The sequence below is a fragment of the Hylobates moloch genome, unplaced genomic scaffold, assembly GCF_009828535.3.
Source record: "Hylobates moloch isolate HMO894 unplaced genomic scaffold, HMol_V3 SCAFFOLD_1, whole genome shotgun sequence".
Classification (NCBI taxonomy): Eukaryota; Metazoa; Chordata; class Mammalia; order Primates; family Hylobatidae; genus Hylobates; species Hylobates moloch.
This window is the reverse complement of record NW_026652276.1, coordinates 209,555,095-209,576,208: the sequence shown is the minus strand read 5'-3', so window position 1 is coordinate 209,576,208 and position 21,114 is coordinate 209,555,095. Positions and strand designations below refer to the sequence as shown.

Here is a 21,114-nt window from a genome sequence, read left to right as displayed (position 1 = left end):
ACACGTACACGTATGTATGTACGTACGTATGTATGTGTGTATGTATGGTTAAAACCATTTCTAGCCAAGAAATGGTAAAACATGAGCAATTTCCTATGCTTCAATCTAAAATAACTGAGTCTTCCTGGCAGAACATTGACATTGCTTAATGACAAACTATCCCATCAAGCCCATGATGATCTACCTGGTAGCCTTAGTCACGCTAAAGTCACGCTAACAGGAGACGTGACCAGTGATTATGTGTATAGCTATAGATAGTCTATGTTATCAGTAACTGCCTTCTGTGAGAGTTCTTTAGCATCACTGTTATTACTCAATGTCTGACTATTGGTCATGGGATATTTTAAATAATAGGATTTCCCCCCATTCTTACAATATGAAGCTACCAATGAAATGGCAAAATACATTATATGACAGAAGGTATTATCATACTAAACAGAATGCCCAAGGCACCTTGATCAAGGTCACAGAAAAACAGTGACAGACCTTGGATTCTGAATCTGGCCAGTACTTATATACCATATATAGTGATATGCTATATAGAACATATAGTGATATGCTATATAGCATATATATATAAGATATGCTATATAAGGCTAAAGGGGAAAGATAGAATAAGCCACAAAAAGAGAAACTGAGTCCCTGTTCAGAATCCTTCATCTCACCCACCTGCACTACTATATCTTTCATGTAGTCATACTCCTCAGGGTGCAGGAAAGCTGTGAACTCCTCCTTTGTGGCAATGAGGTCTCCATCCTTGTCTGCCATTTTAAACCTCCGCTCATCTCTAACCATCATTTGTTTATAGTTAAATCCATCATCAGGGTCTGGATCATCTAGAAAACAAAAATTTAGGTCAAATCTTAAAGGCTTTCTGAAAATATGAAAATGTGTGGGGTGGGAAATCAATTTCCAATAAAGATAAACCATGCAAGGAAAAAATAATTGATTACACAGGTAAAACTGCAGCAGTACAAAGACATTTAGTTTTGGGCTACAGCTCCAGTCATCAGATCTCAGAGTCAGCTCCAAGTTCACATGGAACTCTGGCTCCTGAACTATGTAACTCACTGTTATGTTTCACTATTGGTATTAAGGCTACTAGAAGGCTTGAATTTTCTAGTTACATCTGGAAGGCAGTGGTGGCTCTCAAGTCTCATACTGCCTGAGTTTGAACTCTACCATTTTCTAGCTGTTTGGCCTCTGCCTTGGTCTCTTTTATCTGTAAAATGGAGACAGCAGTGGTGCCAGCTTCATAGGATTGTTGTAAGGTTTAAATGAGAAAATATATCTAAGTGCTTAGAACAATGCCTGGCACATAGTTGGCTTTCAACAAATGTCAGTTACTGCTATTTTTATTAAACATTAGGATCTCATTAAGAAGACAGAAACCAAAGGCCTTCTACCTCATATAATGGACACTTGGATTCATGCAATAGAATGCCACCACTTTGAAGGTCACATTGTTTTTTTTTTCAGTCACCGCAGAAATCTACCAAGAGTTATAGGTATTGTTCATCCCCATTTATGTAAAATTCTAGAAAATGCAAACTAACTTAGAGTCACAGAAAACAGATGAGTGACTGTCTAGGGACAGGGGAATGGGGAGGATGAGAAGGATTACCAAGGGACATGAGGAAATGTTGGGGGGGTAATGGATACGCTCATTATCGTGATTGCAGTGGTGGTTTCACTGGTAAATACATACGTCAAAACTCAACAATTGTGCACTTAAATATATACAGTTCACTTTATGTCAATAATAACTTGACAAAGGTATACAAAAAAAAACCCCTTAGATTACAATCAAATTGAATTTGGAACTACCCATCTGTTATGACATCGAGCTACACAAGCAGCAGTTATCTAGTCTCTATTTAAAAGAATATAGAAAAGTGAAATTTAGTTTTTTAAGCTGAAAAACTGTGGAGTTAACTGCAGAAAAGTAATAAACATTTTTTTTCAATCTGAGTTCTTGTATAAACCAAATTAAGATAACAGACATGAAAATTTTTTGGTGAAGATATTTTAAAAAGTAAAAGACACCACATTAATAGAAAGAAATTATTGTTCCTGCAACATATTGATTACATAAAAAGGATATGACACTGGTTTTATAAAAAAGATCCACAGGGCCCCTTTAAGAATAACATCATTACTGCTGACCTTTGAGATTGTTCAATCTTTCCACACTTTAAGCACAGTTTAAAGAAACAAAAACAAAACTACCGTGCTATTTTGAGAGTTGAGCATTTTGAAGCTTCATTCTTTATTGAGTGTCAAAAATTCAGTAAGACAGCTTAATGAGTCATAAGGCTTTCGGATCCTGTGTACACACACACACATACACACACACACACACACACTCAAAGCCATAATAGGTTGAGATGGAGAACGTAAGGCAAACAAGCCTTTCTCAGATACTAAAGTGTCTCTTCTAAACAAAGTTTCAGTACTATGTAATATAAATAAGAAACATAACAAGACAACTTATACTTTAAGACTAGATTCTCACATAAGTGCTCTCCTCCCCTCCTTGGGGTAAAACATGGTGACTGGACTCAAATAGCCTAATAGCAACATGCACATATATATTTAAGGAGGGAAACAGGAAGATACAATTTTTTTTTTTTTTTTTTAAATTTATAGTCAGGACCTTGTTCTGTGGCCCAGGCTGGAGTGCAATGCAATCATAGCTCACTGCAGTCTTGGACTCTGGGGCTCAAGCAATCCTCCTGCTTCGGCCTCCCAAGTAGCTAGGACTACTGACAAGTACTACCACTCCTGGCTAATTTTTAATATAATTTTTTGTAAAGATGGGGTCTGGCTTTGTTGCCCTGGTTGGTCTCAAATTCCTGGACTCAAGCAACCTTTCTGCCTCGGCCTCCCGAAATGCTAGGATTATAGGCATAAGCCACTGTGCCTGGCCAAAACTTTATTTTTAACGACAAAACCTATATTCCTATAGCTCTGTCTGGAATGCTGTATTTATCCTAAGCACCAGTTTTGGCCCTAGCTGGCCTGTATACAGCTTTAGGTAGGCTCTTGATCTAGTTTTGCTATAGGCAGAGTAGATCTCAGTATTTCATATTTTACGTGTGGCAGAGACAGTGTTAACCTTTCTCTCATGGATAGCGGATTCATTGAGATGGATTTTAACTAAGAGCTATGATGATTTATACCTGAACTCCAAATTGAATCAAGAACACACAGTGATAAGAACTCCTCCTCACTTCTCTAAGCCGACTCATGACCCCCTCAGTGCTGTCCACCCTCATGCCTCTGGGGAAAGATGCCTTATTAAGACATTGCTTCTCCAGCCAGTGCTTCAGCTTATGCAGTCTCAGGCAGCAGAAATACCCATTACGTTGAATCATCTGCCTTGTGAGGCAACAGAGCTCTCAACAGATTTTTATGCACATAATCATACACAGCACTGAAGAATCATTCTGGGCAGCAAGTGAGTGCCTAGGTCAGAGCTGAGATTTATTTACACACCATTTTGTTTAGATCACCAATAGCCTACTCTTTGCTTTATATTTATCATTAATTCCAAATAAATCAGGAAGGTGTTGGGTCTCAGCCAGAGCAAGCAGCAGGATGCCTCTCCATCTGTGCTGACTGTTTAATACATGTGTTCTTAATTGGGTGAAGGATATGTTTGGTTCTTGGCTAAGTGTCAAGCATTGAGAGAGAGAGTGCCACTTTAGTCTTAGGAATGAGAACAAGCCTGACACAGAAATAAAAGTCTCTTCACCAGAAACGCATGCAGTCCTGTAATTAATGCAGACAGCTGGCTATCTGTGGGGAAACAGATCTATTATACACTCACTGTTAGTCAGTGGCGGAGAACGCTTGCTTTAACCCAGAAGGTTGCCTAATTTCCAAGATTAAAATGGAGAAAGTACCATTTATATTAATACAATTCTTGTCTTAAACTGTAACCACGCACAACAGAGGAGTTTCACGAATAAAAACACCCAGGGTCATCAACTCAGTAAGACTCACTGCCTAGTATTCAGCAGCAGGCAAGTGTTACAAGTAAAAGAAAATTACTAACAGGTGGCCCAAGCATACAAGCTATCAAATCAACAAAAAGCAATCAAATTAACATTTATTTGCCTTAAAGTATTTGCAAAGCAGGCTGATAAACTCATGTGCCAGAGAAAACAAATGGGAAATTTTCATTTCCAAACTTCAGTAAGCAGACATACTGAAATAGTTAAATTTTATCAAGGAAAACTATTTTATTAAGACTTCTCACCAGTTACAAAGAAATCTAATTTGGTTTGAATTTTAGGTCCAACACTTTACTGGGACCATGTCAAGAAACATCTCAAAGCCCCTTGCTTTGCACTGTTGGAACTACGTAGCCTTACAGCCTCTTTTTTTTTTTGGACAGATCTCACTCTGTCCCCAAGGCTGGAGTGCAGCAGTGCAATCATGGCTTGCAGCTGCCTCAATCTCCTAGGCTTAAGTGATCCTCCCACCTTAGCCTCCTGAGTATCTAGGACAGGCGTGTACCACCATGCTTGGCTAATTTAAATTTTTTTTTTTTTTTTTTTTGGTAGAGACAGGGTGTCCCTATGTTGCCCAGACTGGTCTCAAACTCCTGGGCCCAGGCAATCCTCCCGCCTCAGCATCCCAAAGTGCTTATAGGCGTGAGCTATCGGCACCCGGTGCAATGTATTCTTTTAAATGAAATCTACTCCAAAAATTGTCTCTATGAGGGATGACATAAAGAAAAAATGGTAAAATAAATGTAAAATGCTAAAAATGTAGAAGATACCAGACTTCCAGACTTCAGAAAACGACAATTAAACTAATTTTAAAATACATAATATACAAATTTAAAATTAATAAAGGGAATCAGCACTGAATTGAACTACTTAAGATAAGCTTCCTTTCCTTTACTGTGTGACCCATTTGTTTCTTTGACTCAAGACCACGGTCCCTGCCAGGCTGACATCTTGCCCCTTACCCAGGTAAGTGCCATAAGTCACGTTTCTGTACTCATCCCAGGAGATTAAGCCGTCTTGATTCATATCAAACTCCTGCCATTGGTTTTCAACATTGTCATATATGTATTTCTTCTGGGCGTGCTTAATCCAGGATTTCAGCTCCCCCTCCGTCACAAACCCATCTTTATCCGCGTCTATTTTATCTACAATCATTCTACAAGACAAAACAGTTACGTTTCAAGGTGCCAGCTCCACAAGCCTTTTTCCCCTAGATAGTAGGGACCTACCTAAAACGTAGCCGTAGGTGGCATTTTTATACTCCTCCCAGGAAACGAGGCCGTCCTCATTGAGGTCATGCCCCTTCCACTGTCGCTCTACATCCTCGTAAATCCAGCGCTTTTGTGCAAATTTAATCCAGTCTTTGAGCTCATCCACAGTGACAAACCCGTCCTTGTCGCCATCTATTTTACTTACAATCTTTCTGTAGAAAATGCAGAGAAATCCAGCAAAAGGTTAAAAAGACACAGAACTCTGGACTTAGCCAGGTGTGTGCCCAGGGCTAATGCACAGAAATAAAAAATTGTCTCCAAAACAAAACTGCCAGGCCAGCAACTGAAAAAAATGGTCCATTACTGGTCTGTAATAAGCCACGTGAATAAGGTCAACACAGTCATGGCTGGTGCACTTGGATCCAAAAGCAAACTCAGCCTATCTCTTTGGAGGCAGATTTCAGCCTATGGTTAGAATTCAGGAGTAAATATCCATTCCTATCCAAGTTCTCCACTCTTTGCATCAAACAACATGTAAAACTTTGTTTTTCCTTGTTTTCATTTTTATTTTCTCTAGTGAAGATGTTGCTGAACTTTATTTTTCTTTATTGCTTACAGAAGAGAAACTCCAATTCTTGGTAAATAATCATGGTTTTCTAAAAATTCAAAATAGTTACATCAGACTTCAAAAATTTAGCTCCTTTTAGAAAAAGTAACACTTTTGATAAAAATACAAAGATAGCAGAAAAGTTCTGGGATCATTTATATCTCAAGGCAAGATTATTTTTAAAAAAACAGATTAAAAAGACAGGAAGATGCTTATCTAAAAAATGGCTAGCAGCTTTTAAATACTGTGTTGAATTGGATTTTTACATGAAAGCAGAGAACTCTGAGGAAATCATGTGATAAGAATGTATATCTGATTATGAGAATGTTAATAAGCTGAGAGGGTTAGTATGTAGATTATAAAGCAAAACCACAAAGCTAAAGAATCAGTGGCTTTATGAAGCTTTATAAGTGTCTTTCTTCCAGATCTGTCATCTTACGGATTTAAAAATATGTCCATGATATGAAAACTTCTGTTTAAAGGTTAAACTTCTGTTTAACTATAGAGGCAAAGTCATCCTATGTAATGTCACCCAAGTAAGCAGCCCAGTTTGGAATATGAAGTTGAAGTCAAAACTTTCAACAGAAGCGAAATCTTGGTATACTCCTATGCTCTATTATTTGCAGGATTGAAAAGATTGTCACTTGGTAGCAAATAATGTCTTTCCCCAGCTTGTGTTCATTTCATGAATACAACATAGGAAAGTGATCAGAATTGAAGAGTACTAGTGACACTATGAAAAGAGACTCATTTTGATACAGATAAAGTGTTAGATACAACTATTACTTAAATCCTGTAAGTAACTAGCATTTTCCTTCAGAGAATGTGTAATCTTGCTCCAAAATGTTAACAGGAAAGGTAAACCAGTAAGAAGTTATCTCTGGCCTGGTACGGTGGCTCACGCCTATAATCTCAGCACTTTGGGAGGCCGAGGCAGGCAGATCACCTGGCGGGAGGTGAGGAATTCGAGACCAGCCTGGCCAGCATGGTGAAACCCAGTCTCTACTAAAAACACAAAAATTAGCCGGACATGGTGGCGCATGCCTATAATCTCAGCTATTCAGGAGGCTGAGACAGGAGAATCTCTTGAACCTGGGAGGCGGCAGTTGCAATGAGCTGAGATCGCGCCACTGCACTACAGCCCGGGTGACAGAGTGAGACTCTGTCTCAAAAAAAAAAAAAAAGAAGTTATCTCTTAAATATCCTCTTCTATCTACATAGACATAAGGACAATTTTTGTTGTTGTAACTTTAGTCCTGTAGAATTTTAACACTATTCACAGATGAAGCTATACCAATATTGAAAAGTTCTACATTATTTATAATGGGATGCAGTTTGTGCTCAAATGATACTGGCTACCAATAGTGCGACTGTACAGTTCAGAAATAAAGGGCAAGGAAAAAGGGCAACCAGAACCTCTCCTATCCCCAAAAGGTATTTTTAAACTATTATAAATAGCCTGAAGAGAAGGATCGCCCAGATAAAAAAAGACATATGACTGTTCAAGACGGGCTTTTCTTAATTAAGTTGGCTGAAGAGCATTCTATTCAATGCAAACATCTCAAATGGTTTAACCTAGGGGTTGGCAAACTTAAGAAAAAAATTTATTTTTTTTTACTTAAACAGAAATATAGTTTACAAGGCAAACTTCTTTTTTTAAAAAGGGACAGATAGTAAATATTTTTGACTTTGTGGGCAACATATGGTATGGTGTATGTGTGTGTATTTTTTTTTTTAACAAGCCTCTAAAAATGTAAAAGCCATTCTTATCTTGCTGATCATCAAGCCCGCAGGCAGTTGTGTAAGTACACTGGAAGTGGGCACATCCTATTTTAGGCATAAGGCTCTAAATTATCATCTTTAAATGCCTGTGTAAATTTATAAAGCTAATGGTGTCATAGTCCTGTGACAGGGGAGAACCCTATGGATGCCACTAAATAAGTCTTTATTCTAGGACAGACACAATGCATTAGCGCACCTCATGTTATTTCTTTTAGGAGGTAGCACATACCTCTACATTTGAAGGAGCATAAAGCAAACCCTTCAGTTGTTTAAGAATTTGGATCAATAAATGGGCTCCAGAAGGATGACTAATATTCCTGAAATTTTCAGTAAAATTTTCTTATTGTTATTATTATTTTTTGAGATAGGATCTTGCTCTGTCACCCAGGTTGGAGGGCAGTGGTACAATCACAGCTCACTGTAGCCTTGACCTTCCCAGCTGAAGGGATCCTCTCATCTCAACCTCCTTAGTAGCTGTGACTACAGGCACACGCCACCATGCCTAGCTGATTTTTTAATTTGTTATAGAGAAAGGGTCTCCCTATATTCCCCAGGCTGGTCTCGAACTCCTGAGCTCAAGCAGTCCTCCTGCTTCAGCCTCTCAAAGTGCTGGGATTACAGCCGTGAGCCATTGCACCTGGCCCAAAATTGTATATATAAGTGTGCACTTTTCTGAGGAAAAGTCCTTAGCTTCCATTTGACTCCCAAAGGGTCTGGGCCTGTGATCCCCAAAAGGATAATGAACTGCTCTAGTTCACTCCTATAGTAAATATATCAAGGATTTTTTTTTTTTTTTTTTTTTGAGACAGAGTCTTGCTTTGTTGCCAGGTTGGAGTGCAGTGGTGCGATCTCAGCTCGCTGCAACCTCTGCCTCCCAGGTTCAAGCAATTCTCGTGCCTCAGCCTCCCGAGTAGCTGGGACTACAGGCACGTGCCACCACGCCCAGCTAATGTTTGTATTTTTAGTAGAGATGGGATTTCACCATATTGGCCAGGATGGTCTTGATCTCTTGACCTCATAACCTGCCTGCCTTGGCCTCCCAAAGTGCTGGGATTACAGGCATGAGCCATTGCGCCCAGCCAGAGAACTTTTTTAATATTAAGAACCACTACCTCAAAACCAATCTTCATTTTAAGGATACATAAAATGGCCTATTTGTCAACATTCTTAATAAGAAAAAGTACCTGAAACTTGTATATTGAATTGTTTTAAAATACTTCCTGTGTTCTTTTAGCTATTATTATTAAAGATTTCAAAAACAGTCGTGAATTTTTGCAACTAAAGGCATAAACAATGACTTATCTCTTAATAATTATGTGCCTTATAGACAGATGGAAAAAAGGGGGAACCTGTTGTTCCCAGCTGGTATACATTACCCTACCAAAACAATGTTTGAAAATGCCTCAGTAAATAAGTTTTTTAAAAGGTTCATGTGGGATTCTTGCTCCCAACAGTATGTTACTGTATAAAGTAGGGATATTTGTTACTACCAACAAAATTTGGGAGAAGCAAACAGTCTATTCACACATTCCATAAAAAAACATGATTTTATCATCTTATTATAATCAAATACAGAATCTGCATATGTGACTAACTTTTAATATTCACTGATCACAAAAAGGAATACTTTCTACTGAAAACTGCCAGCAGAGCTTTATCTCTACCTGCAAGGAGCCAGAACATCCTCATAAAAGTACCATCTACCCTAAATGACACCAAACCTAAGGGCCTTTCATTATTTTAGAGTAATTCTGTGAAAAAATATGTGCAGACCAAAATGTGGGTTGGACGTGCACAATATTAATGGGCGTGACATGAAGACTTAGAATACCCTCTGCATTTCTATTTTCTTTACTTTTTTTTTTTTTTGAGACGGCTCTGTTGCCCAGGCTGGAGTGCAGTGGCGCGATCTTGGCTCACCACAAGCTCCGCCTCCTGCCTCAGCCTCCCGAGTAGCTGGGACTACGGGCGACCGCCACCATGCCCAGCTAAATTTTTTTGTATTTTTAGTAGAGGTGGGATTTCACAGCGTTAGCCAGGATGGTCTCGATCTCCTGACCTCGTGATCCACCTGCCTCAGCCTCCCAAAGTGCTGGGATTACAAGCGTGAGCCACCGTGCCTGATCTGCATTTCTATTTTCAGCCTGGAATGTTAGTATAGTTATTAGATTAAAACTGAAAGTGAGGATGGTCTCTCAAAGGAAAGCAACCTAATAGAAAACTAACTCTGTGATGCATATCTATCTGTATCTACTTTCAAATGTTATGTGATAGTGCTCATTCTACATAGCAAAATATTTTTATTATTTCTGTCAATGTTGAAGAATAAAACATTGTACCCTTCAGTCAGTAGATAACCCAATGAAAAAATAAATCTATTCTGCAGCATCTTCCAAAGCAAATCCTACAACGTCTTATGATCAAAATGCTACCCATCAAGGCAAAATATTTTTAGAAATTGCTATGCGTGGCACAACTTTCCACACAAATCTCTTGAATACAATTCAGAAAGTTGCACCAACAGTGCTCACTGAGAAGAATATTTTTACAAAATTGATCTGCATTTTCTTCAAAAGGAAGGCTTTGGAAGGACCAAAAAAGACATTCTCAGATCCCCAATTAGAAATAATCAACTGGGATTCTACCAAATCCATTTTTCAGGACAAAAGCTGTCTACCGAGAGAGCCAAAGAACCTGACTATGGCCCTGTTGTTACTGAAACAGTAACTCATACTCAGACATTAAGTTACAATTTTCTAAAAGACAAAGTTGGTTTGATTTTTGTTTTTTAATTAAGCAAATATCTGAGAATGAAAATAAAGAGAGTGAAGGACACCTCAGGAAATCATAAACTTTATAGGGATCCAATGTGCAGTTTATTAGCCCATCAAAGACTTGGCTTGTGCCAGGTCAGGAGGGTACAGGTAAGTTTTTAAAAATTAAAAGCAGTAGAAATGAGAAGAGATGAGAAATCCCCTCATGCTATGTTCTTCTGGGAGCAAGATAATGCAGTTCAAGTTGGGTCTTGCAGTACTTGGTACTTTTATGCAAAAACGATGCTTTGCAGAATGAGGCACAAACTGTTATTCAATTAAAAATGTATGCAATCAGGCACTTAATGAAATTTTAGAGGTAGTAATTCCATGGTTAGCTTTCAGAAGATGTATTAATAGTTCAATATAACTTTACTCATAACTGAGCCAGAAAAGAAGAAAAGAATTAGCCTTTATAAAGAATGTCATTACCCACACTAGACCCCTGAGAGCTGGTACCTTACCCAAGCCTTTCCTTGCTCTCTTCTGGTGTCAGCTGATCAAAGGTCTTTGCTTCTTCAGCACCCAAGAAGGCATCATGGTCATAATCAAAACTCTGAGCATCATTGTGAACCTTGTCACTGAGCTGAGGCTCATGATGTACACGGTCCTTCTTTTCTGTGGGCTTGCTCAAGGCAAAGGCTGTGCACAGGGACAGGCACATAAGAAACTGTCGCAGGTCCATGATAATTAGATCTTAAAGAAAATGAAAAGTAGTTAATTCAGGAGGCAGTATGCTTAATAACTAAATAAGAAATTAAAAGCTCACATCCAAGTTAAATTATTAATTTGATATACACATCTATGCAAGTCTTTTATATTATCCCAAATATTACTTAATCCATAAAATAAGTATGGTGGAATATCAGACTCTTCAATTATTACGGTGAGAAATTTTTACCAGTTTCCTTCATCTGATTGTAGGCTGATAAGAAACTTATAGTTAAAATGTCCACTTTGTTTTCTGTCAAAAGATACCAAAGTAGAACTTTAATCCTTTTGCCCAAGTTCATAAGAATTAAAAGTGAAAGAACCAAGATTTAAATGCTGACTCCAAATCCTTTACTTTTTGTACGCATTGGTGGTCTGGTCTTCAAACATGGCTGGTTATTAGAATCATCTAGGAAGCTTTAAGTTTCTCCTATTGATTTAGAATCTCTGAAGCTGAATTCAGACATTCGTAGCTTTAAATGTTTTTCAGGTGATTCTGATGTTCATGAGATTAGGAACCAGTGAAATACTTGGCAGCTTCCTTGGTCTATAGCACCAAGTCTCCAACATTCAGACTCAACCTTGAGTCACTTTCAAAGGCCAAATCATTCAGATGGTCTGGTCATAGATAAGAACTTCTTTATCCTTCTGCAGTTGTTTCCCATACTTGCCTAGGCATAAATACCACCTGTAGTACTGTTCAAAGTACAGATTTCCAGGCCCTGATTCAAACTTTCAGAAGCTCTGTAGTCACAGGTGACTCTAATGAACAAGCACAAAGCTGAAACACTTGACTGAAAAATGTGACAAAAATCCTGCAAAGAAGCTGCAGAGTACACATCTGTTTAGCACACTCTACTGATACCCCATGATACTATCCAGAGTGGTTAAGGTCTCAGAGGAAAAAAAACATTAAAAATCAAGAAGAAGGGTTTTCAGGCTTTTACATTTTTTCTTTCATCACTGGGAAAGCAGCTCAGTGGGGGAGGGTGGGAGGTCCTGAAATGGCAGAGGAGGACATATCAGTAGAGAGTGGAAAGTGTTCTAGAGTAAATACGACAACGCAGTAAGACAAACAGAAGTGTACCTAAGGAGATAATGGGGGCAGGGGGTGGGGGGCAGTCATTCCCAAGTGCCCCAGTCTCAAAAAAGGCACTGTTACTGATGATGTGAAGGTTAAGACTTAGGAAAATCCATCAGAAGAAGCAATGTGAAGGCAAGACCATGAAACCCATAGAGAAACGGGTAGAAGATGGTACTTATCTTACTCTATTCCTACAATGTTAGAACTTGGCTATGTTTCTCAACATTGTTTCATTCAATCCCACCAAAATACCCACATTTACAGACAAAGATACTTGTATTAAGAAGTTCAATGATGACAGTTCATAATGATTAAAAAATCGGAAAACAAATAAAAACAGAGAATTGGTAAAACATGTTAAATCTCGATTACGGAAAAATACACAAAGGTTAAAAAGAATGAGCCGGGTGTGGTGGCTCACGCTTGTAATCCCAGCACATTGGGAGGCCGAGGCGGGTGGATCACAAGGTCAGAAGATCAAGACCATCCTGGCTAACACAGTGAAACCCCGTCTCTGCTAAAAATACAAAAAATTAGCCGGGTATGGTGGTGGGCGCCTGTAGTCCCAGCTACTTGGGAGGCTGAGGCAGGAGAATGGCGTGAACCCAGGAGGCAGAGCTTGCAGCGAGCCCAGACAGCGCCTTTACACTCCAGCCTGGGCTACAGAGCAAGACTCCATCTCAAAAGAAAAAGAATGACATGAGGCTGGGGGTGGTGGCTCACGCCTGTAATCCCAAGACTTTGGGAGGCTAATGCAGGCGGATCACTTGCATCCGGGAGTTTAAGACAAGCCTGGGTGATAGTGAAATGCTGTCTCTACTAAAAATACAAAAATCAGCCAGGCATGGTGGCACACATCTGTAGTCTCAGCTACTCAGGAGGCTGAGGTGGGAGGATAGCTTGAACTCACCAGGTGGAGGTTGCAGTTAGCTGAGATCGTGCCACTGCACTCCAGCCTGGGTGACAGAGATCCTGTCTCGGGGAAAAAAAAAAAAAAAGTAGCCAGGCATGGTGGCTCACGCCTGTAATCCCAGCACTTTGGGAGGCCGAGGCAGGAGGATCACTTGAGGTCAGGAGTTCGAGACCACCCTGGGAAATATGGTGAAACCCTGTCTCTACTACAAATACAAAACTTAGCTGGGTGTGGTGGCACACGCCTGTTAGTCCCAGCTACTCAGGAGGTTGAGGCAAGAGAAGTGCTGGAACCCGGGAGGCAGAGGCTGCAGTGAGCTGAGATCTCGCCACTGCACTTCAGTGACAGAGCAAGACCCTTTCTCAAAAAAAAAGAATGAGATGCATCTATCTGCAGTGAAATGGAAAATTCACCAAGATATGTCAAGTGAACAAAAAAAGCAAGGTGCAAAACAATGTCAAGATCTCATTTACATAAAAAGCAAAACAAAATTAAACAATCTCCCCAGCTTGTATTTATTTGTATAAAATATAACATGCACATAAATGGTGTGGAAAGATAAAAACCCATGTGTAAACAGTGGTAACCTCAAGGTTCATGGGAGAAGAGACAGGAATGGGGTGGGCTGGTAAGATTGGTGTGAAAGTGAACTTTAGTACTGTATCCTGCTGTACTGTCTAATTTGTATGAACAGCACACTCTCATGTTTATTAGCTTTCTGTGTGTACCACTTGTAAAATATTGCTCTGGGTGAATAACGCTCTGGGTGAATAACACTCTGGCTGACCCTCCAATAATTCAACTGATCAATCAAATCAGTTAAAGAGTAAACAGAAAATCCAAGATTTAGTGGCTCTATAAATACAGCCTTAAAGTGTGTATGCCTTTACTTCAGGGCAAAATGAAACTTCTATCTCAAACTATAAACAATTCTTTTTTTGAGACAGGGTCTTACTCTGTCACCCAGGCTAGATATAGTGGTGTGATGATAGCTCACTGCAGTCTGGTCCTCTGGGGCTCAGACTATCCTCCCACTTCAGCCTCCCAAGTAGCTGAATACAAGTGTGTACCACCATGCACAGCTAATTTAAAAAAAAAAAATGTTGTAGAGTCTCACTATGTTGCCCAGGCTGGTCTCAAGCAATCCTCCAGACCTGGCCTCCCAAAGTGCTGGGATTACAGTCGTAAGCCACCATACCCAGCCTATAAACAAATAATTCTTTGGATAAACAAAACTTTGGAAACAAAAAAACAGAATTATATGTTGTTGATGTTTTGGGATATATCCCAACAATATGTATAATGACAGAGGCTTGCAGAATCAAGTAAAATCAAGAGTCATTGCAACAAAGGATTTTCCTTATGCCTAAGGGGACTTTATCTTTAGGAAAATTTTACAAATGATTACATTCTCAAAAAAATATATAGCATAATACCCTAACAATTCTTGCCAACCCCAAATATTACAATATGAATAAATACTTATGCACTCTAACATTAACAGGGCCTGGAAAGGATACTGTACCAAGTTTTGAGACATGTAGCATACAGAAATGCAATAGATTGGTTCACTTTGTGATTTAGAGGGAAAACTACGTTTATGTTTCAGGCTTAATATCTTCATACAAGGATACCAGAATTCCAAAGAGTAAAAGCCAAGTGATTTAGCTTTATCACTCACCCATTTCTCCTTCCTTCCCCTCTCCTGATTAAACTTCCAATCTCACCCCTTAAACAGGCTCCTCCATTCTGTCAATCAGTGCTTCTCAGATCTCCACTACCCACAGTCTTTCCCAGACTGTGCTGTTCCTTCATGCTTGCTCCTCCCTTTCCCTCACCCACATAGTTTCTACCCTGCTGCCTCTGCTTCCTCACTGTCCAATGCTACCCCGAAACCTGGCTTCCTTACTATTGATGAAACTGCCTACAAGGGTCATCAAGGACCCAGATGGACAAAGCCAAGGGTCTATCTTTACTTCTTTATCTTTCTGCAGGGAGGAATGAAAAATCTGCACTTTAAATAAGTTCTACTTAAAAAAAAAACAAAACGTCCTTTGTGCCCACATATATACCAACTCCTGGCTATTAGAAACTTTAACAAAACGCCTCTTGTTTTATGAATATAGACACTAAAAACAAAAAACACCATCCATACCAAAAACTGTACTAGATTTATCTAAAACCATATGGTTTTTGGTATGGAGCATGTATGTTCAAGCAGAAACAAAGGACATCTAAGACAAAGGATATTTTATGTGGGAAGATGTGAAAGGAGCAGTAAAAAATAACTTCATACACAGCATTTGAAAAACTACATTAGTGTACTTTGTTTTCTTTTGTTGAGACTGAGTCTATCTCTGTCACCCAGGATGGAGTGCAGTGGTGTGATCTTGGCTCACTGCAACCTCCACCCCCTGGGTTCAAGTGATTCTCCTGCCTCAGCCTCCTGAATAGCTGGGACTACAGGCATGGTCTACCATGCCCAAATAATTTTTGTATTTTTAGTAGATACGGGGTTTCACCATGTTGTCCAGGTTGGTCTCAAACTCCTGACCTCAAGTGATCCTCCCATCTCGGCCTCCCAAAGTGTCGGGATTACAGGTGTGAGCTACCATGACCAGCCAGTACACTTCATTTCTGAAGCATCTTTGTCTTTTCAACCAAATTGAAACCAAATGATACAAAGTTAATGGCCCTTCTCATTTTCCTCACCCACTTCAACACTTTATAGAAGTTTAGATTGGGCCAGCAGCAGTGGCTCACGCCTGTAATCCCAGCACTTTGTGGGGCCAAGGCGGATGGAATGCTGGAGTTCAAGACCAGCCTAGGCAACCCTATCTCCACCAAAAATACAAAAAATTAGCTGGGTGTGGTGGCGCAGCTATAGTCCCAGCTACCTGGGAAGCTGAGGTGGGAGGATCGCCTGAGCCCCAGAGACACGAGGGTGCAGTGAGTCACGATCATGCCACCACACTCCAGCCTTGGTGAGGGAACAAGACCCTGTCTCAAAAAAAGTTCAAATTGGATACTTTTGTCCAAAAAGTAAAAAAAAAAAGTTTAGAGGAATAGGTACAGATCACTTCCAGCTGGAAAGATCTTTGTGTATCCATTGGGCCATATATATTGATCACAATACTGGTCCAATGGATATACTAAGGACATAATGGACAACATAATATTAGGAAAAATATGATACACATAAACAAAAGACTTAGCTGTATGAGCTTTTATCATGTGATCTAAAAAGTAAACCAATGGTTGTGAAAACTGAATCTCCCCACCTCCCATTTCTCAAATGAGTTTCTCTCTAAAATTCTGTCTCTCTTCCACGAAGGGTAACATCTAATATTTTTTTCTTGGGAAAAAAAAAATCTAGACCTGTACTGCCCAGTACAGTAGCCACTAGCCACATGTGACTATTAAGCACTTGAAATGTGGCTACTGTGAATTGAGATTGGTATAAGTGTTACATTTCATATTGAAAGAATGGTATTTTATATGTATTAGATTAAATATTATTAAAATTACTTTCACCTGTTTTAGATTTTCACCTGAAAATTTAAAATTACATATGTGGCTTGTATTATATTTTTATTGGACAGCATGTTAGACACAAACCAAAAGATTAGAACAGAAAATATATCCAGTAGCTATCATCCTTTTGTAGTATTAGTATGTCACCAATAATGGTCTTCTATAAAGTTGTTTTCATGAATTGTTCCAGTAATTTATAAAGAGAAAAGATTAACTGGGTTAAGTGTGATTTTAATAATAATGAGTCTTAAGAATTGGTTTCTTCGATCCATCCAAAAATGTCCTTAAAAGCTCTAAATTCTTATCACTTCTCCCTACCCCACCCTTCAGGTAAGAACTTAGAGCTTTCAAGGAAGTTTTTGTCCTTAGTGTCCATAGTGTATCCGTTGGACCAGTATTGCGATCGATACATGGCCCAAACTTTCAATTTTGGTAAAGTGCCATTGGTCACAGAATACTTAAATTGTTTCAGGGAAATTTAGATGTTTAAATTCAACTTCACAAGAACGTTAACACTGAGTGATCCAACAGTTATTTTGGTTGACCAAAGACCCATTGCTCAATGTTAACAATTGGGAGAAATGGGTGTGGTAGTAAAATTCCAGTTCTCTGAGCTGGATGGATAGTCACCACAAAAGAAATTTCTCCATAACGCAGCAAAAGCAGGATCTCATTGTTTAACTGTCTACTTCAATCGGAGATTACAGGGAACAGCCTGATAGCAATTTAACTATACTAAGGCCCAGGTTATGAGATCTAGAAAATGAAGTTATCTTGTTATCTATCAACTTTAGTACTATACCAATGGACTATCACATAAAAGTGATGGCATCCTTCATGATTTGATAAAAGTCATGATACCAACACATAATTTATTTAACGTCTCTCTAGTGATGAAGTTACATCTGTTCATCAATACATTCTAATTATATTGTGTGATGGAGGGAATACATTTATAAGACAGCTGAGATAATAAAAGTGTAAAATCTGGCTGCAGAAGAAAAACCCTGAGAATGTCTGAAACTATTACTCAAGCTTCATTAGTTCTATAACCAAAGCAACTCAGCACAAACTTTAAATTTTTCTGGCTACAGAATAAAAAATTTTAAAGAAAAAAGTTCTAGAAATTCTGAGAGAAAAAAGTTTCCTTTTCGTTGACAAGCCTTATAATCAATTGTGAGAGAAATGCTATTTGAAATATAGGGATAGGAGCCTTGGTTTCTAGTTGTAATTTTGCTGCGCATGTGTAACATGCGTGACATTGTTGAGAATTTGGTAGTTATTTTAGCTCAACCTTCCTTCAGTGCCAGATGTCTATAAGTAAATTTAAGATCCTAGAAGACCTACCTACTATGATCACTCTAGCTGGAAGTGATCTGTTATCTTTTTTTCTTTTTGGACAAAAAGGGTATGATCCAATCTAAACTTCTATGAAACTCGTTTGAACCACTCAAAAACAATGACCATAGGTTACTTTGTCTCCTTAGCTCCCCTTTAGAATCTACATTTCTGGAAGAATGTCTACATATCAGCTAATACAAATTATTATCCCTATATTGTCCCTAATACACTGTCTTGCACTTTTCTGATACCAATACATTTTACTGGATTTATACATCTTACTGAATTAATTGGGCAGTACTTGGCAGCAATGTGGTTCCTGCCTGCCTGTGTTCTCCAACTTCCAATTCCGTTTACTGGATCTGGCAATCAGCCAGGAACAGGCAAAAGTGTTATTTCAGCTGTCTTAACTCTAATACATAAATTACTGCATCAGCAACATCCATACTTAAGAGTTCAGAGTGAGAATCTAGGGCCTTATGGCCTAGCTAGCATTTCCAATGGCTATCCTTGGCTACACCTCTGTCCTTTCAATATCCCTGGTATACCTACGTTACAGAAAATCTGTGTTAACGCCAATGTACTAGGGTGTGGTGTTGTATACCTCTAGTCTCAGCTACTTGGGAGGCTGAGGCAGGAGGACTGCTTGGGCATGGGAGTTCAAGGCTCCACCTGAGCAACACAGTGAGATCCTCAACTCTAAAATAAATAAATTTTAAAAAATAACTCCAATATATTGATCCCAATACTGCTCTAATGGATATTAAGTGCTACCAATAAGTACTTCTTGACACATCACTGGATGAATGAAAACAAACAATGATTATATTGAGAGTGACAATGAGTTGGTTTCAAAGCTATATTGAGTACTATTCACTCAGGCATACTCAACACATTTTTGTGAGCTCATTAATGGCTTTCCTACTTGTGATTCTCAAAAGAATCCTATTGGAACCTCCCCACTCCCCAATCACAGTAAAACCTCAGATTAGGTCTTGGCAAACTCATTTTCTTGACAAATACAATTTAGAGGTTATATCTGGTCCCTCATTTGGATTATACTATATAAATTCTTCAGTGATGACTGTCGTTTGGTATTTGGTTAATTAAATCTACTGAGTGAGGTCAAACTTGCATTTGTCTTGTGTCAAGTTCCATTCTACGGCAAAGACTAATTTAACAGAGATCCCAAGGTTCTCTGCCTCCAAGCTGAATAAGCTACTAGAACAAAAAACAACTAGAAGCCACCTTATTCCCAATTCATTAACGTTGACTTCATGGTCCATGCCAGAAAATGAATGCAATTCAATTCTCAAAGACACTATTCTAGAATTTTATACACTTAGGAATTCAGATCACAGGCTCAAAAGTTTTAGCAGGAGACCCACGGAGCTTGTGCCTTGATGCAACAGCAGCTTTTGAAACTGCAAGCCACTCTACGCTTAATCATGGCAGCTACAGGGAATTAAGTTTATTTCTGACCGCAGCATGCTAAAAATCAGTAGGATATGGGGCTAGAAGCAATAAAAAACGTAAAAAAAATTAATTCCCCAATAAAGCTTTAAAAACTATTTTCTGTCGCTAACTGAAGTACGTAGCCAAATATGGAAGCTCTAAACATTCGGCTTTTCTTTAAAATCATAGATATCACCTAGTGTCGTCACTCGTTCTTTCCCCACTTGTTTCTGCACCCTTTAGGTGAGTGAACACGACCTTGGCAGATGCACCCTACTCTCGGGATGTGGCCTTGGGGCGGGGCTGGCAGATACAAGCAGGATGGTGAGTGGGAGGCGGCAAGAACTGTTACAATAACACTATCCAAATGCCCTCCGACCTTCCGGAGGCAAACCTCTGGTGCCAGGGACTCGGTAAGTGGCGTGACCTAGAGACGGAGGACCAGGACGCAGCAAACCAGGCACAGAACAGTACCTAACGGGACGGAGTTCGACCGGACCAGCCCCCTTCCCAGAGCGCGCGGGAAGACGGGCGGCGGCCTCCATCCCAGGCTCACACTGAGGGCCCCGGCATCTCCAGCAGGATCAGGCCTGGGACCCGGGCGCCAGCAGAGACAGCGGCCCCGAGTGAGGCAGTCCCCTGCCGCGCCGAGAACAAGACCAGGGACAGAGAGAAAGCGAATAAAGATGAGGCAGTGGTGAAGGGGCTGGGCATCACCATACTTACCTTTCCTCGTAGCCCCCACAGCACAAGATGCCGAGGCCGCCGCTCACCCACCGGCTCAGCTCACGCGCGCAAGCACCGCCCAACCGGAAGCGGGTCCGCGCCCCGCCCTCATCCGCCTCGCCGGCGGCCTCCCGACCAATCATCAGCAAACCCGCCGCGGACGCATAGCTTCCCCGAGTAGCCATTGGTCTAACAATCGCATAGCCGGGATTGGCTGGAAAGCGCCACGTCCCCGGGACCGCGCCGAGTTGCGTGGAGCGGATTCCCGCCCAACTCTCGTCCCCGGGCTTGTTGGAGACCGCGGGCTCCAGCCCCAGCCCCAGCCCCAGCCCCATCCCCGTACTGCGGGTGGCGTGGGCGCGGCCGTCTGGCCGCCACGTCCCCATTCACAGCTCATGACTCTGCTTCCACAGGGCTTCTTAGACTATCCTGCTAGTTATCTTCATTCCCGCAAGACCACCAGGGCGGAATTAATCCGACTGAATCAGTCACCAACTTTATTGAACAATCCCAACTTTTTCTTTCCCTTCAGCGCTGCGCCCTGTGCTATCTACAGGAGGCTCTTCCGTCTTTGGCACCAGTGTATCTTTTAGCTCCATCTCCCAACACTCCCCCTCATCTTGCGCTCTGGGCACCATCATCTGTTTCCTAACAACCGGTCCTTTTTCATCTCTTAAGATTTTTGATCAAGAGGCTTCCTCTGCCAGGAATAAGTGCGTTTTCCTGCTTTTCTGCCTTGCCAATAGAAGTCCCAGTTCAGATGTTAGCTCTAGAAGCCTTCCCTGACCTCACTAAGCATAATTCTTACCTTATTTACCATCATAGCTCTTTATAGCTTCAGTACACTTCGCCAAATTCTGCTATAAAATGTAGCTTATCCATCTGTCCTCTTCTAGAGTAAGCTCCTGGGTAGGTATC

General features: G+C 40.2%; 1 protein-coding gene across 2 annotated transcripts in view; it reads right to left on the bottom strand.

Moving 5' to 3' along the window:
* CALU (calumenin) overlaps positions 1-20,270 on the bottom strand; it is a 34,284-nt gene extending 14,014 nt beyond the window's left edge. The window contains exons 1-4 of one of the 2 annotated variants that reach the window (XM_032761664.2): positions 20,197-20,270; positions 10,897-11,128; positions 4,982-5,175; positions 670-836 (exon numbers count right to left, since the gene is read on the bottom strand). In XM_032761664.2, the coding sequence (XP_032617555.1) occupies positions 670-836; positions 4,982-5,175; positions 10,897-11,117 (582 nt within the window). In that variant the 5' untranslated portion in view covers positions 11,118-11,128; positions 20,197-20,270. Of the gene's footprint in view, positions 1-669; positions 837-4,981; positions 5,176-5,248; positions 5,443-10,896; positions 11,129-20,196 lie in introns of both variants that reach the window. The other variant, XM_032761663.2, reaches the window with a different exon arrangement.
* Positions 20,271-21,114: the final 844 nt, after the last annotated feature.